This window comes from Sus scrofa, chromosome 1 (genome assembly GCF_054392235.1).
Source record: "Sus scrofa isolate SSC_HxYL_T2T_F1_AM1 chromosome 1, Sscrofa_HxYL_maternal_Yorkshire_Landrace_v2.0, whole genome shotgun sequence".
Lineage (NCBI taxonomy): Eukaryota > Metazoa > Chordata > Mammalia > Artiodactyla > Suidae > Sus > Sus scrofa.
The window spans coordinates 281,594,835-281,621,802 of record NC_139383.1 but is presented as its reverse complement, the minus strand read 5'-3'; the positions used below and the strand labels follow the sequence as shown (position 1 = coordinate 281,621,802).

The window sequence follows — 26,968 nt, the reverse complement described above, 5'->3', positions numbered from 1 at the left end:
GGCATTAGGGTCACATTCCCTCTCCGCAGAGAGGCTGCGGTTGTGTGGACAGGTAGAAAGTAGGGAGAAGGTAAGAGAAGGCTGGAATCTGCCTCCTGACAGGTGGCAGTGGTCTGCTTCCTTTCTGAGGGACCCGCCTAATCCCACGCGTGGTTCCAACAAGAATGTATTAAATGACTACTATTTATCAGGCACTTTCAGGTGCCAGATGCAATGTCAAAAACAAACAAAAAAAGACTTTCTGCTTTCGTGGTGCTACCATCCAGAAGAGAGAGTCATTCCCGAGGGAGTGGCTTTGCGCCCGTGGAGGGAAGCATGAGTGTGGCTGCTCAGTGTAGAGGCACCTCAAGTCCAGAAGGCTTCCCAGAGAGAATGAGGCCTGAGCCAAAGGACGGGGACCTCGTGAGGCAAGGCTAATGCAAGGAACTCAGGCATGGCTTGAGCAAGGCGATGGGGTGAGGAGGGAGGCAGAGATGAGAGCTGTGGGGCCTGATGACCTGGCGTGTCCATGGTGGGGCTCGGTTCTACTGAGATCAGGAAGTCACTAAATGGTTTTAAGCGAAGGAGGGACACACTCAGAGCTGCATTTCTCCCAACAAAAGAGGAGTGAAACGCCTCTGATAAATAGGCAGGAGGAGGAAGTTCCCTGGTGGCTCAGCTGGGTATGGATCCAGTGTGGTCACTGCTGTGGTGAGGGTTCGATCCCTAGCCCGGGAACTCCCAACTGCCACAAACAAACAAACAAACAAACAAAACACACCAAAAAACCCAGAGGAGAGGCCAGGTGAATTAGGTTATGAATTCTAAGTCTACTGCAAGCTAAAAAAGCTTTCACAACTTCTTCTGGCTTAAAGTGAATCTTGATTCACAACAGTAAACATTAGTTCTCAGGGTAACAAAAAGAAGCTCTCTATAAATATCAACAGATGGAGAACTCTGGATCTCCATCTCAAATAAAAAATAAGACAAAATGATATCAGAGAAAAGAGGCCCCTGACTGCCCCGGCCCCCAGCCCCCAACTCACTAGTCCTGTGCGGAGGGGGCGGCCTCCCGCCCACAGGGGATAAGCAGGGATTAACCTAAAGAGCCCCGGAGCTTTTACCTTCTCTCCAGTATTCATTCTCTTGCTGGAAGAAAAATCCTTCAGAGAACGGGTGACCTCCCTGGAAGACAGAAGGAGGCAGCTGAGCGCCAGGGCAACACCGGTGCCTCGACAAGGAAGAAGGAAGCTACTGGGGCAACGCAAGCAAGATTCTTCCTTTAGGAATATGTGGCCCTTTGCCTGCCTGTGAGCGACACATTTAAAATGGTTTTCTAGGAGTTCCCGTCGTGGCACAGTGGAAACGAATCCGACTAGGAACCATGAGGTTGCGGGTTTGATCCCTGGCCTCGCTCAATGGGTTAAGGATCTGGCGTTGCCATGAGCTGTGGTGTAGGTCGCAGATTCGGCTTGGATCCTGCGTAGGCTGTGGGCTGTGGTGTGGGTGGGTGGCTACAGCTCCGATTAGACCCCTCACCTGGGAACCTCCATATGTCACAAGTGCGGCCCTAAAAAGATAAAAAAATTAATTAATTAATTAATTAAAATGGTTTTCTAAGAGGAGAGAGAGATACATCATTTTCCTAGTGCTCTCAACCAGGGGTCTCCAGAGCAGAGTGTACAAGAAAATTTGAGAACAGAAAAGAAAATGTTAGGAAATCTATTTATATACTTTTACTTCATCCTTTTCAATTTCATGTTTTTGTTTATTCTGTAAAGCATACATACTAGTATAATAAGGCACATATTTCATACATAAATTATAATACTGGAAACGTGAACTAACATCTTTCATTTCTTTTTTTTTTTTTTTAATTTTGCTTTTTAGGGCCGTACCTTTGGTATATGGAAGTTCCCAGGCTAGGGGTCAAATAAGAGCTACAGCTGCTGGCCTACACCACAGCCATAGCAACGCAGGATCTGAGCCCTGTCTGTGACCTACACTACAGCTCACAGCAATGCTGGATCTCAGACCCACTGAGCAAGGCCAGGGATCGAACTCGCATCCTCATGGATGCTAGGCAGATTTGTTTCTGCTGCGCCACAACAGGAATTCCCTAACATTTTTCTAAAGTTGAGTGATCCAAAAAGTTCAGAGCCTATTCTTCTAAATAACAGCACTATTTCAGGCTATAGAATTTTCTCACTCTTCCCTGTGAATTTCCTAAGGATATCACCAACTCCATGTAGCAGAATGTGTCTTTCCGCAAAAGCGGACTTGTTATCTACACTTTAAAGTTCTTATTAAAAATTATCCAGTGTTAGGGAGTTCCTGTCATGGCTCCGAGGTAACAAACCCGACTAGTATCCATGGGGATGCATGTTTGATCCCTGGCCCTGCTCAGTGGGCCTGGGATCCTGCATTGCTATGGGTGTGGTGTAGGCTGGCAGCTGCAGCTCTAATTTAACCCCTGGCCTGAGAACTTTCATGTGCTATGGGTGCAGCCTTGACCAAACACACACCCACACACACACTCTCTCTCTCTCTCTCTCCAGTGTTAGAAGCATTTTCCGATGGAGTTTCCATCGTGGCTCAGTGGAAACAAATCTGACTAGCATCCATGAGGATGCAGGTTCGACCCCTGGCCTCGCTCAGTGGGTTAGGATCCAGCATTGCCATGAGCTGTGGTGTAGGTGGCAGATGTGGCTCGGATACTGCATTGCTGTGGCTGGGGTGTAGGCCAATGCCTACAGCTCCGATTAGACCCCTAGCCTAGGAACCTCCATATGCCGTGGGTGTGGTCCTTAAAAACGACACACACACACACGCACACAAAATTAAACAAAACAAACAAACAAACAAAAAAACCAGAAACATTTTCTGAGCAAGGTACTGGTTGGGTATACAGATCAGTCTATCTATCAGTGTAAATGTCAGCTCTTGCTCAGAAATTTTAGGTATGACAGCTGGGAGGAAGGGGACACACTGGCTCAGAAAAGAAAACTGAACTGTAGGTAGCAGAGTCTGGATCTTCCAATGGAATAAACTGGCTTTAAATGTTTAGTCTTTATAAAGCATTTCGCTGAGAGAGCTGCAGATGCTTTCTAAAAATTCTAAAAACACCCCTACCATAGAATGTGTTCCATAACTTCCTGAAGCAGGTGTACGCCGCCTGAGCTCCAGTAACAGAGCCCCTAAGCATCACGCTGCTAGGGTGCTGCAGACAGAGCCCGCTTCAGGGGGCGCGGGGAGCCCTGGGGCGGGGCGGGGCGGGGCGGGGTGCGGGGCGGGCTCTTACTGGGACACCTCCGCGATGTGCTTGTGGCGCAGCGCTATCCACAGGTCGTCATCCTCGTCCAGAAGCACTTCCTTCACCCGCGCCTCTCCGATGCCGCTCGTTTCGTACCTACAGAGGAGACAGCCAGCCCGGAGCATTCATCCAGTTCCCCAGCGATGGCACAGCAAACGGCCCGACCCTCCGATGTGTCACTGTGTGTCAGCTCTGCTGCACGGAACAAAGCGAACAATTTCTCGGGCAGGGAGAGACCCAAAGGTCTTATCAAAGCCAGGGGACTTGATGTCCCGTTTTAAAATCCCCAGCGTGCGTGGATCTGGCTCCAGCGGAGAAGCGGGCTCAGGCGTGAAGTCAGGTCATGGGTGGGTTGAGGCGCTTGTGAGGGAAAGGGACAGGGCACACCTGTTCTTTGCAGGGAAAGGCCTGGGACACCACCTTCACATGTGGGGGACCCAAAGGGCATTTCACGGCTGCTGCCACAAGCTCTTAGCTAACTTCCACGTGTGAAACCATGAACATCTAAAGCAAAGCAAGAATTATAGGTCCCCAAGGGGGAAAAGCTGAGATTCAGTCGTATTTTTAGAACCTTCATTGTGAAACCACTACCTTTACAATTAACTTTATAAAATAAGTGACATGAGAACAATATCATCTGTGCCCAACAAAAGAAAAGTAAGTTTTTAGAGACTAAGTTGCTGGTGATTGCTACCAAGAAAAATGTTCTTTTTTTTTTTTTTTTTTTTTAAGGGCTGCACCTGTGGCATATGGAGGTTCCCAGGCTAGGAGTTGAATCGGAGCTGTAACCGCTGGCCTACGCCACAGCCATAGCAACACAGGATCCGAGCTGTGTCTGTGACCTACACCACAGCTCACGGCAACACCAGATCCTCAATCCACTGAGCGAGGCTAGGGATCGAACCCGCAACCCCATGGTTCCTAGTCCGATTCGTTAACCACTGCGTCACAATGGGAACTCCAAACCTAAAGTTCTTGCTGTCTCCCCCAAGGGCAGGGATTTCCGGCTGGTGGCGCACCTGGACTTTGGGAACTCACAGAAAAGCTTGCAGGTTTATCAGCAAGACTCTGTCAATGTACCTGCTTTCCCTAGGATTAAAAACATCCTTTTATTACATAAGTTACAGGTGTGTCTGGTTCCTTTGCAAAGCTGCAGTCACTCCGGGTCTGTGTACTTACTTGTATACGTCGTTTTCAATAGGCAGCAGGTCATAACTCATGGCCTGAAAAGTCAGTTCATGAAGGACGGGGGAACTGGGATCAAAGCCGCGGTCCAGGATCAGGAGCTGGGATCGTGCCTTGTCTGGGCCCTGGAAGAAGGACCCAGGGAATGAATGGTTTCACAACCTGCCCCATATAGGTCCAGCTTTTCCGACTAGCATAGCTACCCCTCCTGTAAAAGGCAGGACATGGACTCTGGCTCAAGTAGCACCAAGTCCAGTTATCGCTGGACGAGGACACCAAGCACATACCATGTGAGAATCCAGTGTGTCTGTTTCATAATGAGGGTCCCTTGACACAGATCTCAACCTGTGGCTGGGGTCCAAAGCGAGCTTATGAAGGGAGTTCCACTGAGGTTCAGCTATATATAGGGTGACCCACCATCTAGCTGACCTGAGACGAGGCGGGGGGCAGTTTTTAAATTAAGACAGTAAAGGAAGAATTCTGTGTCTTTTCCTTTTTTTTTTTCCTGGTCTTTTTAGGGCCACACCAGTGGCATATGGAAGTTCCCAGGTTAGGGGTTGAATCGGAGCTGCAGCTTCCAGCCTACACCACAGCCACAGCAATGTGGGATCCGAGCCGCGTCTGCGACCTACACCACAGCTCACGGCAATGCCGGGTCCCCAACCCACCGAGCGAGGCCAGGGATCGAACCCGCATCCTCGTGGATGTGAGTCAGGTTCTTAATCCGCTGAGCCACAACGGGAACTTCAGTTGTGTGTCGTGACTGCAGTGGTGGTGACATGACTCTACACACGTGACAAAACTGCACAGAACTGTACACTCACACGTGCATGTGCACAAACTAGTGAGATCTGAGCAAGGTCTGGAGATTGTAGCAATGTCCATTTCCCGGCTTTGATACCATTCTACTGAGGGGGCTCCCGGGACGCAGGGCTTTCAGTGCCAACACCGGACTGAAGTCCCAGTGAACAGAAACCAGTTGGTTGCTGGGCAGCACAGGACAGACTCCGTGTCGCCTGCTCGAAGGCTGGAACTCAGAGCTCAGGGGTGGGGCTCCGTGAGCAATGGAACCCAGCAGTGCCCAGGCTGCCACGCCAACACCGTGGTCCTTGGGTGAGAGAACCACGTGGGGCCCGAGTCCGGACTTACCTCCCCCATCGTCGGGTCATCCGCTTTGTAGGCGTCGAGCTTGTCCTGGATTAGCTGAGCCAGCAAAGCATTGTCCTTGTATTCCCTGACAAAGGAGGAGGGACAGAGGGTGACCGCCCCGCCCCATCGATGGCGCTGTCTGCCCTCCGGGAAGAAGCCAGGATGGTGCGGGAGGGTGGAGGGAGACAGGAGCTTCACAGGTATTGATTTTACAACGAACATACACTCATGGTACACGTATAATTAAAAAGGACAAATAAAATACTTAGCTCAGTGCCTGAAACATAAATGATCAAAAAAAAAAAAAAAAAAAACCTATCTAAATGGAAACAGGTAGTCTTTCCAAGCACATTTCAGCAGAGGGTCCAAACCTGTTCCCATCATCAGGCTGTCAGAGTCTGACCCACCCGATTCTCCCCTCCCTCAAATCAAATTCTCTTGCACCCTGTTTTGCTTCTGTTGGAAATGATGTTTGCGCCTGTAGAGCTGGGAAAACACAAGCATGAGCCTCTGGACCTTCCCCCTCTGTGAGCCTGACAGCACTTGCTGGGCTCCTCCCAGCTCGGCTTATCGTGGCTCCCGCTGGCCACCTGGCCTCGCTCAGCACAAAAGCAGCTCTGCTCCCAACCTCACCCACCAGTGAATGAACCCCAAGCCCCCACTTCTCAACTTCCAGCAGGCTCTGTCAGTGAGGACCCTGAGAGGGGAGGCGTTGTCCTGTGGGTGCACATTTCTGAGGACAAGGGGCGATGAGGGTCCTTGGCACCTCCAGCTCGGGCCCTTCCCTCCTCCTGCAGGAGCCCGCCCACCCCGCCCGGCTTCTCCTGCATGACTGGGGCTCCTGATCACACTCCCGTGGCAGTGCATTCACCTCCCCGCCCCATGCAAATCCGCCCAAGGCTGCTCGGTGCTAACCACTGGAGAGCAATACCCCAAACCTGGCGTCCAAGGCCCCCCAGAAACGCAGAAATGGCTTCACCTTGCCTCCCGGCCCGCACATGTCCTGCTGGACCACCAACCCTCCTCACACTTGCCCCTGTGTCTTTCCAACATCACGCTTCTGCTCCTCCCTACTGGCCACACAACGCGTCTGTCCTCTGGTCCTCATTGGTTTGCTGAAATCCGAACCTGTCCTCCAGGACCCAGCTCAGATGCCACCTCCGGTCTGCAGCCATTCTTGTTCCTCTCAGCTCCCTGCACTGGCTGCCCAAGCCCGGGACCTGTCCCGTCCGGAGGCACTGGTCTCCCAGGTCCACATCCCAGGTGTGCACGGCTCAGGCCCACACACCTTAGAACAAACACATCTGACCGATCCGCCCAGATCAGGCCCTTCTAAGGGTAACGGCTGTACCTTCAGGTTAGGGCCCCCCGGCACTTATACGTCAGGTAAGTGATAAGTGAGTGACTTCATAAAATCTGAAGAACGTGTCCTTTGCAGGGTTGTTCTCTTTGTATCTGATCTTACTCTGGAACTCTGTCTTTTGCAAAGACAGTTCTTGTTTTTTCAGGTTCAAAAGAGACGAACAACTGCAGGCAACCCCGGGTTGCAGTGACACAGGGGTTCGCATTTAGCTATGATAACGAATATATGTATGCTGTGCCCTTTTCTGCATGTATTGGTATATTTCACAATCGAATTTAGAAAAAAACAAAAACATTGGAAAAATTAAGTACCAATCTGAGATGCTCAAATCTTGACCCCCTTGAGTCAACTTCCACGGGAATCGTAAGGCCAGAGGGAGCCTCACCCGGCAGACACATGGGAGGCCACGGAAGACAGACAGGTGCACTGCCTTACCCCCGATACCGCACAGCTGGGTACTCCTTCAGGGTGGCACACAGAGTGGCGATCTGCTCTGCCAGGCGCTCCAGGATTGGATTCTTCATCTGAGCCTTGTGGGGACTGTAGAAGCTTTGGAAGGAGTCAGCAGAGTCCAAGGAATACACCTGAGAAGGACATATATATGTGTGTGTGTGTGTGTGTCTGTGTGTATGGCTTTGGAAGGAGTCAGCAGAGTCCAAGGAATACACTTGAGAAGGGGATTTTTATACACTCACACACATATACACACACTTCCAGAATTGTGAACTGTCAGGGTTTCCACCAACCCTGGTACCGAGGCTACAGAACACATTTTCATTTATTCTACAAACACGGCTGGGTGTCAGCTGGATGCCAGGCCCTGCGCTAAACACTTGGGAACTGCTAGGGACCAAACCATTACTGTCCTCAAGGAGTGCGCCATCGTGCAGCAGAAGGCAGACAATAAACAATAAACATCATGAAAAGTAGACGTTACAGTAAGTGAGAAACGGGCAAGTGTATGAGAAATAATAAGCAGGACCACGGCTGGACAGGCCTCCTTGAAGGTGTGAAAGAGGTGTGGGTTTCTTGCCAGCAGGGGGCTCCCTGAGGAGGGAACAGCATGTGCCAGAGCCCTGAGGCAAGGGGAGTCCTTTCTCTGGCAACAGATGAGGAGCCCAGGAGGAGAGCAGGGGAGGAGGTCCTATCAGACCTCATGGGGATTATGAGTTTACATAAATAAGGTACCAGCTAGAAATTGTGCTGTGGCAGATGAAGGAGATTTGTATGGATTTAATAATTTCCTATCCTCAGTAATATGTTCTAAGTATTTCTTTTCTTTCTTTCTTTCTTTTTTTTTTTTTTTTTTGAGGGTTCTAGAAGTTTAAAATTTCCTCTCAACCTACCAGCTATCAGTGTTTTTTCAGAATCTCTCTTATGTAAACTACCCTGATCTGGAAAACCTGAGGTTAGAAAAAAGAAAAGTTTATTACTTTTCAAAAATACACAGATATGGTTGAATACACTGAAGTTGGATTTTGTTCAATCCAGGTGGTGACAGGGCTCACGCAGAGGGGAAAAAAAAAAAAAAAATTCCTGGCCTCAAGCTGGGAACAGGCTTTCTGCCAAGTGAGAGAGGAAGGAGATTGTCTTTTTAAAATATTCACACTATTTTCCCCATCTCGTCTCTCCTGAGAATTCGTCACTCTCTGGCATCTAGAAGCGGATCTGTAAAGACCCAATAGGCCACCATCATCTCTTACCTCTACCAAATGCATAAAAGGTGTGTTTTTTTTTTTGCTAGGAGGAGGCATTTTAACAAACCTTGAAATACTAAGGTATACATTTGGTACGTTCGCTCCCAGTCAGCTTCACCTTTACTGGTTTAACGACGGTGCGTTTTTCCAAGGGGAGCGGTTTTGGCACTCGAAGCGTTAACAGCTCATAGCAAAGGCTGCCATCTGTTCCTTCAGCACATGACAAGCCGAGGTTATCTCACATAAAATAAAAACAGCCTCCTTCGCAGCAGATGGGTGTGGGCGGAGCCCTGCCCCTCCGCCCCGCCCAGGCTCTTTCTGGATTGGCTGCTTTTCGGAGCTGGCCAATAGGAGCGAACACTGCGAGCGAGGATGAAATGAACATCAGGAAGGGCCTGGTGGCTGGAAAGAGTCAGAAATAACTGAGACGAGGCCCTCTCCGGCAGACCCCTAAGGAATACCCTTTCCGTTACATAAACATCCACGCACCAGGCGACATTCAGCAAGTCCCTCCCGGCTCTCTTGACTGCACCCCAGGGCCACCCTCTCAGACGTGGCCAGAGCTCCTGCTGGAATAACCAGGATGCAGGCTTCCTATGCCCTCCCCACGCGGCCTCACCTGGGACTCATACGGGAGAAAGGCTATGTTGATTTCCGTCAGAGTTTTGATGACTTTGGCGGCTCGCGATTTTACCAGCTCGTTGAACAGGGCGTCTGGACAAGCTGTGAGAACGACAATGTCAGTAGGTTTTCCTGTCCTTTGGCTGGTTCATTTCAATAGTCACACGTGTCCAGTGAATCCTTTATTTTATTAGGGGTTTTTAAAAGGCAAACAGAATAAAACTTAGAAGAAAAAAAAAAGCTAATTGAAAGCTCATCCCAGGAGTTCCTGTTGTGGCTCAGCAGAAATGAATCAGACTAGTATCCATGAGGATGCAGGTCCAATCCTCGGCCTCGCTTAGTGGATTAAGCCGTGAGCTGTGGTGTAGGCCGGCAGCTGCAGCTCCGATTTGACCCTTTTCCTGGAACTTCCATATGCTGCAGGTGTGGCCCTGGGTGGGGGAGGAAATCTCATCCCATACTCAAGCCTACTACCTCTAGGGCATAAAAGGAACATAAAACCACCTACAGGGCTCTCAACATATAACAAAGTAACAGATGGCAATAAAGACTGAGCTCCTGAGAGCTAATAAAAACTATTTACTTTCTGATATTAGGAGAGGAAGAAAAAGAACCAGGAGAAATCAAGAAGGAAAAAGCCTGTAATATAAACAAACACTACGCATTTGAGATACTTATGAGAAATAAGAAAAACAGAATCATTGGGAAATGTGATGTCGGCATTTCCCCAGGGCCTCTAAGGAACCCAGCGGCTCGGGAGACCCACTCGTCAGGACTCTCCTGGGCCAGACAAATAGCTTCAGGTTCCCAGAAATATGTTATTGGTTTATTATTACTGTCCTATCTACCTGCTTTCTTTGCCACCCATCTTCAAAAAGCATAAAGTGATTCTTTGCAAGAAGCTTTCCTTGTTTTCTCAGTGGCGAGTCTTGTGGGATTTTCCCAAGAGGGAGCACTGGGGTAACTGTTATTACTGTGCACGCTTTACTGTCCAGCCCTACTCAGTTCTCTTTGCTATTAACAAAGACCGAGGGAGTTCCCTGGTGGTCTAGTGGTTAGGATTTGGTCCTCTCACAGCCACGGCCTGAGTTCAATCCCTGGCCTGGGAACTGAGATCCCACATCAAGCCACTTGTGCACCATGACCGAAAAAACAAAACCTAACAACAAAAACCCAAAGACTGACCGGGATGCTTCTGCACAAAAACCTCAAAGAAAAGAGATTCTGGAACAATGATTACCGTTCTATCTGATCCGAATACCACCTGGGAAAAATTCCACTTTGTAGCTGAAAAGCAGACGGAAATGCACTGCAGCTCACATATAGTGCTAGGTAGGTGTTTACAGAGTGAAACACCAAGGCTAGCATCAGAAAATTCTTCTCAGTGTGCAACACGCTAGCCCTCAGCAGAGGAGATAATTTTCATCCGAAAGGACTGCCTGACCTCGCAGGTTTGAATGTGTGTGTGTTTATTTTTATCTCTTATGCAATTTGCCTTCTGAAGATAAAAGATCAGGACAAACATGGGAACAGCCCATGGCTTCCCTGCTGGCCTGGCTTGGTCTGGGGTCAGTCTGGCTGTGCAGCAACGCTAACCCAAAAGGATGGGCGGCAGCTCACAGTCATACTCACAGTCGGTGAAGAAGACATGAGCCGCGCGGTACTTGGCGGTCGGTGGGTCCTTAAAGTCGCTGATGAGAGAGTGGACCGACTGTGGCGAGGGGAAAAAAGGAAATGAATTTAATTCCAGAAGCACACGGGACCCACACCTGAACCTGATCAGATCCAGGGCTTTAAGCTACATGCACAATAGAGCAGGGGATTTCTGATGTATAGTTCTAACCCCTCTTTGGCCAGAACTGAGTTCTGAGGACTTCAGATTAGCATTATTTCAGAGTTTAGGTGAACAGCAGCCTCCCTAGCGCATTCTAGCTCACTTCTTTGGAGCCACCGTAATTTGCATTCTTCAGAAGGGACCCACAAATGTGGAAAGTGGTCAGAAACCTGCCAGGAGAGCCACTGTGATGAAGTGCTAGCAATTTAGCTGCATTTGCAGAAACTCACACAGAAGCCAGTTTTTAGACATGAAAACTGGGGAAGTGTGTGTGGGGGGGACTTACATAGATTAAAAGACCTAAGACAACTAGCAACTGAAAGCAAGGGAGTGGACCTCTGCTTGGATGCTGATTTGCTCTTCAGCTTGTTGCTGTGGTGTATCACACAGATTTGCGGATATTGAGGAATCCTCGCATCCCTGGAAAGATGCCACTTGATCATGGTGTGTGATCCCTGTAATGTATCATGGGATGGTGGTTTGCTATGCTCGTGCTGAGGATTTCTGCGTCTATGTTCATCAGTGATACTGGCCTGTAATTTTCTTTGTTCGTGTGGTATCTTTGTCTGGCTTGGGTATCAGGGTGATGGGGGCCTCAGGGAACGAGCTTGGGGAATGCTCCTTCCTCTGCGATCTTTGGAAAGAATTTCAGAAGGACAGGTGTTAACGCGTCTCTCCATGTTGGATAGAATTCACCTGCGAAGCTGCCTGGCCCTGGACTTTTGGTTTTGGGGGAAGTTTTTAAATCATGGTTTCCATTTCAGAACCTGTGATTGGTTTGTTCGTATTTCCTAGTTCTTCCCGGTGCAGCTGGATGCTGCTTTGAACCAGGCCCCTAAAATGACAAGGCAGGCGTATCTGAACCCTAACTGGATGCTGAGGACATGAATCTGAAAGAATAAATGAGCCAAGTTCTCAGGGCGGCGGGGGGGGGTGGGGGGGGGCTCCCTAGATTAAATGAGCCCCTACCCAGAGAGGGAGGATGTGTGGACACACGGCCTGCCTGGCTTTTGGCTGAGAGCTTAACGCACCCCCCGCCTCCCCCGACCGTGGAGTGTGTGCTTAAACAGAGCAGTGTGTTGAGTGCGTGCTTCACCCAGAAACATCAGACACTGTGCCACACAGACACGGAGCCAGCACGTGCCACCGCAGCCAGGGCTCTGCCGGGGTGGGCTTACCTTCTCAGAGGGCGTGATAAGGTACACGGCCTCCAGGCTGGGGAGCGGCTCTCTGCGTTTGTTGATGTCTTCCACAACTAGACAACACAAGAGCAGCCCACCGTAAGGAAACACAACCGGAAATCGTGAAACCAGAAGCCATAGACAGAGGCCGCCTTCAGACGGGCAGCACAAAATCTCCAGTTGGTGGGGAGGAGAGACTCGAGGCCCCTTCCCCAGAGGAGCTGCTTTCCCGTCTCCGGATTCTCAAGGTGGTAGGAAACCTGGACTCTTATCACGCGAAATACCTTCCACTTCCCACCCCAGCTAAAGTAAATTCCTTCATCTGCTCTGATTGAAAACAGAAACTGGGAGTTCCTGTCGTGGCTCAGTGGAAATGAATCTGACTAGTATCCATGAGGACACAGGTTCCATCCCTGGCCTCACTCAGTGGGTTAAGGATCTGGCGTTGCCGTGAGCTGTGTAGGTTTGCAGATGTGGCTTGGATCCCATGTTGCTGTGGCTGTGGTGTAGGCCGGCGGCTACAGCTCCGATTCGACGCCTAGCCTGGGAACCTCCATATGTTGAGGGTGCAGCCCTAAAAGCCAAAAAAAAAAAAGAAAAAGAGAAACCTTCGGTTTTTTTTTTTTTCTCATCTGTTCTAGATAATCCCAATTCTTTTAGAATGTCCACGTTGGGTTTGTTTCTCTACGGCGGGATGGTTTTCTCATTTTCCTCTGTGTATATCAAATGAAGACATTCCAAACACAGCCTCTGTGTACTACGGTTCCTCTCAATAGCGCAAAGCCTAAACATCACATTTTGTTAGAGCCGCCAACCACCGGTGTTGGGTGTGCTGGTTTCTTTTACAGTATGTCAGCTACTCCACCTGGAAAGAAGATGACCTTCCCAGCTACTTCTGGGAAAGTCATCGTCTCACTGGTCACCTGATAAAGTGTAGGATGCGTGCCCTGTGCCACATGGACATGGCGCCATTTGCAGGTGATATATGCAAATAAATACCTCAAAATAGACTGCTTTTCAATCAACGCTATTTCACAGACTACAACACATGATCTCTTGGGAAAGGAGCTCCTGAGACTTGAGCTGCACGCAAATGTGAAAAAGAACTCGGGACAGGAGCCAGGAGGCTGGCATCCTAGTCTCAGGTGTGATGCTGGCTAGCGACCTTGAACTGGTGATTTAACTTATTTGAAAAACCTATTGTTGTGAAATTATGACACACTTTCCAAAGAGTGATTTAAACATAAACATACAGATAGTTAAAAAGCAAATGCTGCAGAAGCCCCACCCCGGTCGGGACACCGAACCCATCAGCACTGCGGAAGGGCCCTCTCTCACCTCCATCCCTTCCCTCATCGAAATTTCCACCCTTCCCTCCAAAGAGAGCCACCGTCATGACAGGGATGGCGATCAGGTCTCTTCACGGTAATTTAAGACTCACTTACCCCTGCCTTCCAAAGCAGTCCAGCTTAGCTCTGCCTGTTTTGAACCTTGTGTGAATTAAAGCAGGTTGTTAAGGGAGTTCCCGTCGTGGCTCAGTGGTTGACGAATCCGACTAGGAACCATGAGGTTGCGGGTTTGATCCCTGGCCTTGCTCAGTGGGTTAAGGATCCGGCGTTGCCTTGAGTTGTGGTGTAGGTGGCAGACGCGGCTCGGATCCCGTGTTGCTGTGGCTCTGGCTTAGGCCGGCGGCTGTGGCTCTGATTTGACCCCTAGCCTGGGAACCTCCATATGCCGCGGGAGTAGCCCAAGAAATGGCAAAAAGACTAAATAAATAAATAAAGCAGGTTGTTAGATACTCCGCCGTAGCCTGCCTCTGTGGCTCATCATCATGTTTATCAGATCCACTCACATTCTGGAGTAAGCAAGTAGAGCTGGTTCCTTTTCTCTGCTATATAGTATTCTGCCGTGTGACTGTCCCACCACTTATTTCTACTCCTGATGAACGTTTTGGTTGTTCTCGCTCTGGGGCTGTTATAACCTCCTGGGCGCACGTACCTGAGTTGTCCAGGACACATATCTAACCGAAGACTTGCTGGCATAGGGGACATGCATACCTCAACTCTCCTAGATACCACATGTTTTTGAAAGTAGCTGTACCAACTGACACTTATCACTGTTCCTATTTTTCTATTGCCTGTCATTGGTACCATCATAGTTTAAATGGCCCAATCTGAGCTCCCAGCAGTATCTTACTCTGGTTTGTTTGTTTGCTTTTTAGGGCCGCACTGCATCATATGGAGGTTCCCAGGCTAAGGGTCGAACCCAAGCGACACCTGCCAGCCTACACCACAGCCACAGTGACATGGGATCCAAGCCACATCTGCGACCGACACCACAGCTCATGGCACCGGATCCCTGACCCACGGAGCGAGGCAGGGATCGAACCCACGTCCTCATGGTTACTAGTCGGATTCATTTCCACTGGGCCACAACGGGAACTCCCTCATGCTGGTGTTAACTGCATTCCCCTGCCCACGAAAGGGGGGGGGGCATATTTTCGCGTATTGATTGGGCATTTGGATTTTTTCCTTTGTGAAGTGCCTGTTTAACTCTTTTGTCCATTTTTTTCTATTGGGTCGCCTGCCTTTTCCGCCTTTCTTCCTTGTCTTTTTGTTTTTCCTCCCTGCCGGAGCCTTCCTTTCCCACATCTGTACTGGGGCTGGAACACCGGATTAGGTGCTGGGGAGTCCGTGATGAACAAGAGACCCTGGGGGGGGGTCTCGCTCAGGGACCTGCCGTCCTACCACCCAGGTGGCTGGAGGACCTACGGTCCAGCAAGATAACCACGAACAGGGAGGAGAAAGAAGACCCGCGGGCGGGCGGGCGGCTCACTCGTGATGCCCTCGGTCATGATGTCGGTCATCTTACAGCAGGAAGACAGCATCCTCATGCTCAGCTGATCCACCACCAGCACCTGGAGGCAGAGGAAACACCTCACAGCCCGGAGGGCACCTGCTGCGATCCCCACCCCCCCGCCCCGTGGACCACGTCGGAATGCAGAGAGCGCCCCGAAACACAGAACGTGGACGTATCCATGCTTCCTCGTGGGCCAGAAGTTTACGGAGACACGTGTTAGCTTTGGTTTCCCCCACTGAACCCGAGCTTCTAGGAGAGTGTGTTCCTTCTCACGCGTGTGACTTAATTTTTGAAGCTTAAAGTGCCTTGGCCCATGATGGACAAAAGAATCTCTCATAAAAATGCAGAAAAAAAAAAAAAGAAAAGAAAAAATCATCCGCAGGACCCCCACTCCGAGAAATCCGTATGGGAGGGTATTTTTTTAGGGTGTACTTTTTTGTCCTAAAGGGAGGCTGAACCCCAGCGCCAGCCACATTTACAGCCTGGAAGGCGGGGCCTTTGCTGCAGGCATCGCTAGGACGGTCCGGCTTGTGCGCCTCTTCCCAGCTCCACGCCCTCCAAATCGTCCGCAAGGACTACTCAGCTTCAAGGTCGTCCGTTGGGCTCTCTTACTTACCTTCCACTCGCCCTTCTTCTTTACCTTCTTTATCACATCATGCATGATCTCTACAAAGGGAGAGAAAGGGGAGGGGGGAAGGAGGGAGGGAGAGAAGGAGGAAAAAGGTTAATGTCATTTCAAGAACGTCCAACCCCTGCCTATGAGACTAGGTCGTTGCCCTTCCATCGTCTTTGTTCTCCTGAGTCCTGCAATTCCACCCGTCGGGCTCCTGAGCCCTCATCAATCCACCATAAGCTTTTCCTTCATTCCGTGGTTCTCAACGTTTCTGGTCTCAGGACGCCTTCACAGTCTTAAAACCTGAGCGAGCTCCCTGGTGGCTCAGTGGGTTAGGGATCCAGTGTTGTCACTGCTGTGGCTCGGGTTACAGCTGTGGCGCAGATTCCACCTCTGGCCCTGGAACCATCCGCATGCGGCAGGCGCGGCCAAAATAAATAAATAAATAAAAATCGTGGACACCAAAGCGTGTTTATGTATATGGGTAAATATCTATTGACATTTATTATGTTAGTTAAGCGGAGAATTTCTTAAAAATGTCTATTAGTTCATTTTCATCACCAAAAACTCATCCTGCGGTAATATAGTTCTATTTCACTAAAATGCTATTTTTATTTTCCATAAAAGTGAGAATATTGGCATTGTTTTACATTTTTGCAACTCCTCAATGTCTGGCCTCACAGAGGACAGCTGGGTTCTCCTAGCTGCTTCTGCGATAGTCTGTTGTGAGTCACAGAGCATCTGGAAAATGCTAATGTGCAATCCTGAGAGAATGAAAGTGAAAAGGCAGATAACCGCTCACTCTTTTTTTCTTTTTAGCCGCACCTGCAGCATATGGAAGTTCCCAGACTAGGGGTCAAACTGGAGCCACAGCTGCCAGCCTACACCACAGCCACAGCAAGGCAGGACCTGAGCCGAGACTGCAGCCTACACCACAGCTCACCACAACACCAGATCCTTAAACCACTGAGCAAGGCCAGGGATCGAACCTGCGTCCCCATGGATGCCTGTCAGATTCGTCTCCGCTGAGCCACAATGGGAACTCCTCTCAGTCTTCTCAAGAAGACAGTTTTGACCTCAAATTCCTAGAAAGGTCGAGGGTTTGAGAACCACTGCCTTAAGAGAAATGAGTAAGATGCTGGGATAATAATACCCCAGGCCATATGAGGCCCCCTCAAGCTCCAGAAACAGATGTGAAAGGCAGTTGTGATATCTTTCCAACCCTGGGCACATCTGTGGGACAATGGTCTCACTGCAAATTAACATTTTTTGTAAGCCACACTCTCTGCGCTGCTGCACCACACGCAAGTCTACCCGGCCACAGAGAAGTCATCCACAGGCCTGGAAGGGCTCAAAGGCTTAGAGCTGTCATTAGCAGGTGTGCTTCAAACACTTAGAGGAGGTTCTCTGGAGCACAGGGGTTCCTGGCTCTGCTGTGGACCATCTCCGATAATCTGAGGTGTCATACGAGGGTTCTAAAATTTTTAAGAACTTTTTACCCGACTATAAGAAAGCATACTCTCACTGCAGTCAACTTGGAAAACAGAGAAAACCTCTCTTACTTGTATACCTGTATTACTTGTATTCTTCTTAAAAAAAAAAAAAATCCAGACGAAAAATCACTCATAATCCTGCCAATGTGAAATACATAGTTAACACTTTAGTTTATTTCCTACTCGCTTTTCCCATGAACTTTTAGATACCGAAGATCATGCTGTATATATAATATCATAGTATGTTTTCTTCATTAAGAAACCTCATTTCTGGAGTTCCCGTCGTGGCGCAATGGTTAACGAATCCGACTAGGAACCATGAGGTGGCGGGTTCGGTCCCTGCCCTTGCTCAGTGGGTTAAGGATCCGGCGTTGCTGTGAGCTGTGGTGTAGACTGCAGACGTGGCTAGGACGTTGCTGTGGCTCTGGTGTAGGATGGCAGCTACAGCTCTGATGAGACCCCTAGCCTGGGAACCTCCATATGTCCTGGGAGTGGCCCCAGAAAAGGCAAAGAGACAAAAAAAAAAAAAAAGAATGACACGGAAGAACCACCTGCTCCTTCATTCGCTCCCACCGCTGGGCGAGCCCAGGACCCAGCCCAGGGATGAACAGTGACAGACATGGCTCTACTCCTTTGGAGTCTACACTCTAGTGAAGGGAGCAGACAAAACAGAAAGGGCACTCACGGCTTCTCACAGGGGCTCCAAGGCAAATACATAAGAGCTGCAGCAGCAAAGAAAAAACCAGACGTGGAGAGCGACCCAAGAGGTGGTCAGGCAAGACCCCTCTGGGGAAGATGCCAGCCATTCAAGGCTGGGAAAGGGGCAGCCAGGGACACGAAGGCCTGGGGTGGCAAAAGGAAGAGGAGCTTGAGAGGTTCTTGCAACTGAAGATGGGAGAGGCTGAGGCTGGAGGCCAGATCACAGGACCTTGAGGGGAGTTTGATTTTATTTGAAGGACCCTGGAAAGCCACCGAGGGTAGGGATGTCACCTGATGTGCTGTAGAGACAAGACTGGGTGGGGGGGGCAAGAACTGATGCGGGGAATAGATCTGGGAGGACTTTGCAATCGCCCAGCCATGATGGATGGCGGTGGAGACAGCGAGAAGTGGGTGAATTTGATAGGCAGTTTGGAAATAAAACCAACCGGGCTAGCTGCTGAACTGAGTGTGTGGGGCGGCGGGGTGGGGTGGGGGGTAAAGAAATATAACACCTAGGTTTTTGGCTTAAACAAAGAAACTGATGTAGGGACAGCAAAGATTTCCGGCCAGGAGAACTGATCTGTAGGAAAATACCTAGAGTCCCTTTTTGGTTTTTTGTTTTTGCTTTTTGTCTTTTTACCATGTCTTGGGCCGCTCCCAAGGCATATGGAGGTTCCCAGGTTAGGGGTCTAATCGGAGCCACAGCCCACGCCACAGCCACGGCAACGTGGGATCCGAGCCGCATCTGCGACCTACACCACAGCTCATGGCAACGCCGGATCCTTAATCCACTGAGCAAGGCCAGGGATCGAACCCACAACCTCATGGTTCCTAGTCGGATTCGTTAACCACTGCGCCAGGACGGGAACTCCCTAGAGTCCCTTTTTGATCCAAGACTGAGAGGCGCCCTTGGACGGGTAGCTGGGGGTAACTGTGGAGCCTGAGAGACTGCCCTTTAGCCACTGTCTACAGTCGGAGCATTATGAGCACATAGAGGTGGTAGGAGGGAAAGTTGGAGAGAATCCCACTTGTAGGTTCTGTAAGGTGGGATAGAAACACGGTCTTTATTGACCCCGATGAGCACTCCTGTGAAACCATAAGGATGAAGCCAGTTGAAAGGAAGAGGACGAGGAGACAGACTAGTTGATTTTTCTAGCGGTTTTGCTATAAAAGGCAGCAGAGAAAGGGTCTGAAAGCGAGACAGAGAATACGAACTCAAGGAAGCGTTTTTCATTTGTTTTGTCTTTTTAGGGCTGCACCCGCGGCATGTTAGTCCCCAGGCTAGGGCTCGAACTGGAGCTACAGCTGCCCGCCTACACCGCAGCCACAGCCATATGCCAGATCCGAGCTGTGTCTGCAACCTGCACCACACAGCTCACGGCAACACCGGATCCTTAACCCACTGAGCGAGGCCAGGGATCGAGCCTGCGTCCTCATGGAACCTAGTCGGGTTCGTTACCGCTGAGCCGCAATGGGAACGTCCTGTTGTTTTTCTAAGATGTGAGGAATTACAGCATTTTAGTGATATTGGCAATAAACCAAAAGAGAGCGCGAGACTGATGACGAGGGAGAGAGGATGGCTCACAGAAAGACGGAGGTCCCTGAGGAGGGAGAGGCTGGGGTCTGAGACACAAGAAGAGACCCTGACCTGGGGTAGGAGGCAGGGGGCACCGGCGGGCCTGGAGAGTGGCGGCAGAGGAGAGGGGCTTCCTCAGAGATGAGTCGCTGGTGCCGAGTGGGGGGAGTGGTGGTGTACGTGGAAGGTTCGAAGGAAGACAGTGTCACGTTATCTTCTTCAAGCCTGGGATGCGGATTTCCTACAGAGACGTTTTAGCATTTCTCAGCAGTTCTAAGGGCTAACGTGAGGTTCATGACCTAAATTTATTTTTTCTTTTCTTTTCTTTTATTATTATTTTTTTTAGAGCCACCCAGGCTAAGGCTCGAATTGGAGCTACAGCTGCTGGCTTATGCCACATCTACAGCCATGTGGGATCTGAGCCTCGTCTGCAACCTACACCAGATCTTTAACCCACTGAGTGAGGCCAGGGATCGAACCCGCGTCCTCATGGATACTAGTCGGATTCGTTTCCGATGAGCCACGATGGGAACCCCATAACCATAAATTTAACACAAAACCAAGCACTTCAATTGAGGGATTTTCTTCTTTTTTCCCAAAATGTTTGAGTGTTTAGGTGTAAGCCAGGGAAGAAAGAAGAGCTGGTTTTAACTAAGGTTAGAGTTTGCCCAGGTGAGTACAACAGAAGGAGGAAATGTCCCAGATACGCAGCTTATGCAAAAAGGCTTGCTACAACTATTTTTTAAAGGATATATGCAGAGGGAAGTTCCTGTTGTGGCCCAGTGGGTAACGAATCCGACTAGGAACCATGAGGTTGAGGGTTCGATCCCTGGCCTCGCTCAGCGGGTTAAGGATCCGGCGTTGCCGTGAGCTGTGGTGTAGGTCGCAGACGCGGCTCGGATCCCACGTTGCTGTGGCTCTGGCGTAGGCTGGTGGCAACAGCTCCAATTAGACCCCTAGCCTGGGAACCTCCATATGCCACAGAGCAGCCCTAGAAAAGGCAAGAAGACTAAATAAATAAATAAATAAATAAATAAAAATTTAAAAAAGGATATATGCATAGGAAAAAATAGAAAATTTTATATCAAAATGCTATTTTTGTGCAGGAAGATTATGATTAATTTCCTAGGCACCCATCTGTGCCTTCCTATGTTCTCCCAAGCTTTCTGCATCGAGCATGGATTAGTTATTGTAATAGGAAAAATACTCTAAAAGTAATGTACTAGTGGACATCTTTGTTTCCAGGGCTTTTCTTTGCACAAATTATCCTGTTAGGAGAGCTTACTGGGTATGGGATGAATAGGTAAAGCGTATAAGTACGCTGGGCTCTTAATAAATTCTGCTGAATTACTTCCCCAAAGCACAAGTGACGTCAGTATTCTGCGTGGCTCTCCAAATAACATACTGAACATAAAATAAAATAATACCTTGAGCTTTGTTTGCTAATCTGACCACAGAAAATGGCCTTTTTTTTTTTTTTGTCTTTTTGTCTTTGGAGGGCCACACCTGCAGCATATAGAGGTTCTCAGGCTAGGGGTCTAATCGGAGCTACAGCTGCCAGTTTACGCCACAGCCACAGCCACACCAGATCCCAGCCTCGTCTGTGACCTACACCACAGCTCACGGTAATGCCGGATCGTTAACCCACTGAGCAAGGCCAGGGATCGAACCCGCAACCTCACAGTTCCTAGTTGGATTCGTTTTCGCTGCGCCACAATGGGAACTGCAAAAAATGGTATATTTCAATATTTTTTTTGTATTATTGAGGATCAAGTTTTTTTTTTTTTTTCACCGCTACATAAAATTAAATTCAGTGACTTCAAGTCACCTTTTGACAGGGGAAGGCAGAGATATAATCAGAAAATCAAAACAAAGATTGCAAGTGCTAAAGACTGGCTGGGGGGTGCTCTGATTAGACCCCTAGTCTGGGAACCTCCATATGATGTGGGTGTGGCCCTAAAAAGATAAAAAGACCAAAAAAAAAAAAAAACAAAAAAACTGGCTGGGAATACCGCTTGCAGGTTCAACTCTTCCTGCCTACTGATTCCTGTTCTGAAACTCTTCGGGGTCTATATTTGCTGTGGGTATTGTTGTCAGCCAGTTCTGAGCCTGCCCTACATTCTTCTAATCCAATACCGAAAAGGAAACAAGGATTAGAGCTCATTTAAGCATTAAGAATCAAGCGGGCTGGGCTACTTCCTCATAAATAATCCCTGGCAATCACAGTTCAGCTCCCTTACGTGTCCTCTGTGGGTAGAGAGAAACCCTAAAGGCTTCCAAGGCTGTTCCAGCCAGAAGGTCTTATTTCTGCCTCTCAAACCACGGGCAGCCACTGCCAAGACATCTAATCCACCGCCACCGAGTCTGTGTAGACAGAGCAGACATCAGCGCAGCATCAACGTCTCCTTAATCGCCAGGACCCAAGGCCCTGGTGGACTCTGCTTCCCTCGGGGCCGAAGAGCAAGAAAGTAGATTCTTTCTCAACCACATCCTCGAGGTCCTGGATGACTCCCAAATTCAACAAGGCCCTCCCAAGTCCTGAGACAAAGAGCAGGTGCTCTAGGTTACGTGGGATACCTTCAGGGGCACCCCGTATGCCCACTGGAGCCCCCAGGGGCAAACTCTAGGGATAGCTACAAACCCCTCCCCTCGAAGCTCAGCCCTTACAGCCCTGGTACCTGTGACTGCCCTCAGCCCCCAAAACAGCTGAAACCACACGACTAATACTAGTTAGGCTGGAAGCTCGGGAGAAGTGGGGGCATCACCAAAGTCCCCCAAACCACGGGGGACTCAAATATTTTATGCTCTGTGGCCCCAGAGCATCCCGCCAGTCTGCACCTGTGCACCAGGAGACCAGATGTCCCCAGACGGACTGAGAAGTGCCTCCACTCTGCAGAGGGATTTAAGGGAGTGTAAACTCAGGCCAAACTGCCCTCGTCTCTGACTGCTCCGAATATGGGAAATTTCCAGGTATGCCACCTCACGAGTAGCAGTTCTTCCGAAAGGCAGCCTCTTAAATGAACCACCACAGTGCGAGGCCATCAGGTTAGTCACTCAGGGCAAGGTCACTCCCGTCCCACAGGATTAAGAAAAAATGCCAAAAATAAATAAGATAAATAAAATTACATTAAAGAAAAGAAAAAATGCCAGAGGAACAAGGTCCTACTGTACAGCACAGGGAACCACATCCAGTCTCCCGGGATAGACCATGATGGACAAGAATATATGAAAAAGAATGCAGAGATACGTATGAGGCACATTTGTTGTACAGCAGACATTGGAAGAACATTGTAAGTCACCTATAATTGAAAAAAATAACTTAAGGAGTTCCCGTCACGGTTCAGTGGTTAATGAATCCGACTAGGAACCATGAGGTTGCGGGTTCGATCCCTGGCCTTGCTCAGTGGGTTAAGGATCTAGTGTTGCCGTGAGCTGTGGTGTAGGTCTCAGATGTGGCTCGGATCCTGCATTGCTGTGGCTCTGGCATAGGCCAGGGGCTACAGCTCGGATTAGACCCCTAGCCTGGGAACCTCCATATGCCTTGGGAACGGCCCCAGAAAAGGCAAAGAGACAAAAACAAAACTTAAAAAACATAGACAAAGAAAGAAAGAAAGAAAGAAATGAAAAGGCGTTCCTGTTGTGGCTCAGTGGTAACGAAGCTGACTGGTATACATGAGGATGTGGGTTCGATTCCCTACTCAGTGGGTTCAGGATCCGGCGTTGCCGTGAGCTGCAGTGTAGGTTGCAGATGCAGCTTGGATCTGGCATTGCTGTGGCTGTGACGTAGGCTGGCAGCTGCAGCTCCAATGGGACCCCTCGCCTGGGAAATTCCACATGCCACAGAGGTGGCCCTGAAAAGAAAAGAAAAAGAAAAAAATGCCAAGGGAAGTATTGAAGTTAGACACATCACGGAAAATCCAGACTCAGGGATTTGTTAGCTGTGGACCTTGGGCAAGTGTAAGACATTTTAGTCTGCAGTTTTCTCATCTGCAAAAGTAAAAATATAATAGTCTAATGACCTGTTGTGAAGATTAACGAGACAAAATGCCTGGTAAAGTGTCTGGCACAAGAGAGGCGCTTAACAAAAGGCACCTATTGTGATGTCACTGAAAAACTATGTTATTCATACAGACAAGGAAATAAGAAAATTACAACACATCACTTTCACCAATCAAGATTTTGAATATAATGTAAAACCCTATTAAAAGGAAACGCATATTTAAAATAGTTTTTATTTTTTATTTTTATTTTTTTGTCTTTTTGTCTTTTCAGGGCCGCATCCGGAGGTTCCCAGGCTAGGGGTCTAATCTGAGCTGTTGCTGCCGGCCTACACCACAGCCACAGCCATGCCAGATCCGAGCCGTGTCTGTGACCTACACCACAGCTCACGGCAACGCCAGATCCTTAACCCACTGAGTGAGGCCAGGGATCGAACCCGCAACCTCCTGGTTCCTAGTCGGATTTGTTTCTGCTGCATCATGATGGGAACTCCTAAAATACAGTTAAGGTTCAGATCCCTGCTCCTCCACTTCCTTGCTGTGGCTGTGGGCAAGTTACTAAATCTCTGTGTCACAGTTTCCCCACCTGTAAACTGGGAATGACCACACATGCCTCGGAGGGTGAAATGACTTGATGTGTGTAAAGCACTCAATCTGGTCTTAGAATGACACTTTGCACGGTTGGCTACCCCCAGCGCCATCCGCATCCGTGTTCAAGGGAAGTGACCTTCCTAATAAGAGAGAAACCAGTGATGTCTAATTGGTTTCTTACAGTTCCTCCAACTCCACGTCTTCCATTCTCCAGTTTGTTTCTCCATCTACGTCTTTTTTTTTTTTTTTTTTTTTTTTTTTTTGTCTTTTTGCCATTTCTTGGGCTGCTCCTGCAGCATATGGAGGTTCCCAGGCTAGGGGTTGAATCAGAACTGTAGCCACCGGCCTACGCCAGAGCCACAACAACGTGGGATCCGAGCCTCGTCTGCGACCTACACCACAGCTCATGGCAACACCAGATCCTTAACCCACTGAGCAAGGCCAGGGATCAAACCCTGAAACCTTATGGTTCCTAGTTGGATCCGTTAACCACTGCACCACGACGGGAACTCCTCCACCTACATCTTCTTTAACCCATTCAACAGTGATGATTTACTGAATACCTGCTGTGTGCCAGACATCCTTCCAGGCACCAGGAAGACCGCAATGACCAAGCTACACAAGACTCCTGCTGGTAAGGTGCTTACACCTGATGTGCAAGGGGCGAGCCGGCCAATACACACACGGAGATAAACCAGACGACTCAGGCGTGCTAAGTGCTCAGAGGAAATGTAATGGGTTAATGAAGAAGACTTGGGTGGGGGGGGGGGAGTTGGGAGAAGGTCCTCAGAGGAGGTGCCAAGGAGGAACCAACCCTGTCAAGATCTGGGGGGAGAGCTTTCCAGGCATAGGAAGCGCAGGGGCAAAGTCCCCAAGTCAGGACCTAGGATGGGACGGTGTAGGAACGGAGAGACTCAGCAAGCTCCAGGGAGGAGACGGTGGCGCAGGCGGCACTAGGAGGCATCACGCCTGGGTCTCACGTGGGCTTCAAGGCAGGAGCCGCCCTTCGAGGAGGACGCAGCAAGCCATGCACTGTACCCGCTCCTTGAACACGGAGCCCTTTCGTTCACCTTCAAACACGACAATTCCCTTCCCCTCCCTCCCACCCGTCTCTGGCATCTGGCATAACATGATGATAGCAAATGACTGCAGGATGAATGAGCCCCTGAGCGCAGAGCCAGGCGGGGCTCGCTGTTCAAGGCTGAGGAAGGGGATCGCACCCAGGGGTTCTCCGTAACCACCGACACACCCCTCCCGGGCCGCCACTCTCCTGACACCCCAAAGATTTAGACCCCCCCCGAGGTCAAAAGTCCCAGAGACTCTTACACAAGGATTGCTGGGGAGAGGGCTCTCTATTAGAGGAAACTGACAGGTCCACTACGGCTATTCTGGCCCGTTCAGGTTGGCAAGCAGAAGCATCTCGAGAGGGTCCCGTTGAGGGTTAAGGGTTAAGGATCCGACGTTGTCTCCGGGAGGATTCAGGTTGGCTCCCTAGCCTTGCTCAGTGGGTTAAGGATCCGGCATTGCCATAAGCGGCAGTGAAGGTCACAGATGCAGCTCGGATCTGGTGTTGTCATGCCCGTGGTATACAGACCTTAGCTGTGGCTCCAGTTTGACCCCAGGCCCAGGCACTTCCATATGCCACAAGGGCGGCCGTAAAAAGCTCAAACAAACAATGCAGTTTTGCTTAATATGGAGCTGTTCCATGGTGTCTTTGTCCCAAGGCAGGTAGCCTATAAAATATCAGTTATCTAAAATGATAGTTTCCTATATATTTTTGTATCTAAATTGTACACTGCAGAAGTGAGAGAGACCAAAATAGAGACCCCAAATTGTCAGGCACAGGGCTCCCTATTACTGTTGAGTGGCAATTGCTTAATCTAAGAGAACCCCTCCTGAAGTCTGCTTTCTCAGCAGGGCAGCGGGAAGGGGAGAGAAGGGAGGAGGTCCCAAGCCTTAGAACGTGGGGAGATGGGAGAACGGTGGCTTGATGGCACCGCCCTGGGGAGCACACCCCAAGGTTGCATAAGACTCAAATGTCCCATGTGAGGACATCCGAAGCGTGGGTGGCTGCCGTTTTCTAGAGGAGTATGTGACGCTAAATGCCTGCCATCTGAGACACCGAATCCCAGCCTCGGCCTGTGAAGATGCTGGACAGACTTAGAGGAATCCCTAGTCACTTTCTCTTTCACAGGAAATCCTCATTTTCGATCTTACTGGCCCCACTCTTTCATAAGGTTTAGAGCCAAAAGGTTAATAAGCTACATCTCTAAAACAAAGCCCCACAGACCTCAGGACTTTGATTAGTGGAAAGAAAATCTCAAATTGGAGACAAAAAGAGGCTAGAAATAGGAGTTCTCCATGGTATTTTATTACTATTATGATGATGATGATGATTTGCTTTTTAGAGCTGCACCTGCGGCATATGGAGGTTCCCAGGCTAGGGGTCGAGTCGGAGCTATAGCTGCTGGCCTACACCACAGCCACAGCAATGCAGGATCTGAGCTGCATCTGTGACCTACACCACAGCTCATGGCAATGACAGATCCTCAACCCACTGCGCAAGGCCAGGGATCGAACCTGCATCCTCATGGATACCAGTCGGGTTCGTTAACCACTGAGCCATGACGGGAACTCCCCCAGTGGTACTTTAGATGCAACATTCACTTCCCCTCAGTTCCAAAAAAAATAAATAAAGGCTGTTTTCTTCAAATTAAGATTGCCTACAATGTGGATAAAAGATGTGAAATAACCATATATATACACACAAATAGAAAAATCAATCAATGCCTCTTCTTAAAATCAATAATAAATACT

The 26,968-nt window shown here is 49.4% G+C and overlaps 1 protein-coding gene across 3 annotated transcripts in view; it reads right to left on the bottom strand.

Annotated features, from left to right (window-relative positions):
• STXBP1 (syntaxin binding protein 1) overlaps positions 1–26,968 on the bottom strand; it is a 775,650-nt gene that overhangs the window by 709,266 nt on the left and 39,416 nt on the right. For all 3 annotated transcript variants that reach the window (XR_014828440.1, XM_005660443.4, XM_003122169.7), the window contains exons 2-11: positions 15,798–15,847; positions 15,158–15,239; positions 12,320–12,396; positions 10,940–11,018; positions 9,306–9,409; positions 7,425–7,573; positions 5,627–5,711; positions 4,472–4,602; positions 3,281–3,388; positions 1,104–1,164 (exon numbers count right to left, since the gene is read on the bottom strand). Coding sequence is in view for 2 of the 3 variants with exons in the window: in XM_005660443.4 (XP_005660500.2) it covers positions 1,104–1,164; positions 3,281–3,388; positions 4,472–4,602; positions 5,627–5,711; positions 7,425–7,573; positions 9,306–9,409; positions 10,940–11,018; positions 12,320–12,396; positions 15,158–15,239; positions 15,798–15,847 (926 nt within the window). In the remaining variant the exon portion in view is untranslated. The remainder of the gene's footprint in view (positions 1–1,103; positions 1,165–3,280; positions 3,389–4,471; positions 4,603–5,626; positions 5,712–7,424; positions 7,574–9,305; positions 9,410–10,939; positions 11,019–12,319; positions 12,397–15,157; positions 15,240–15,797; positions 15,848–26,968) is intronic.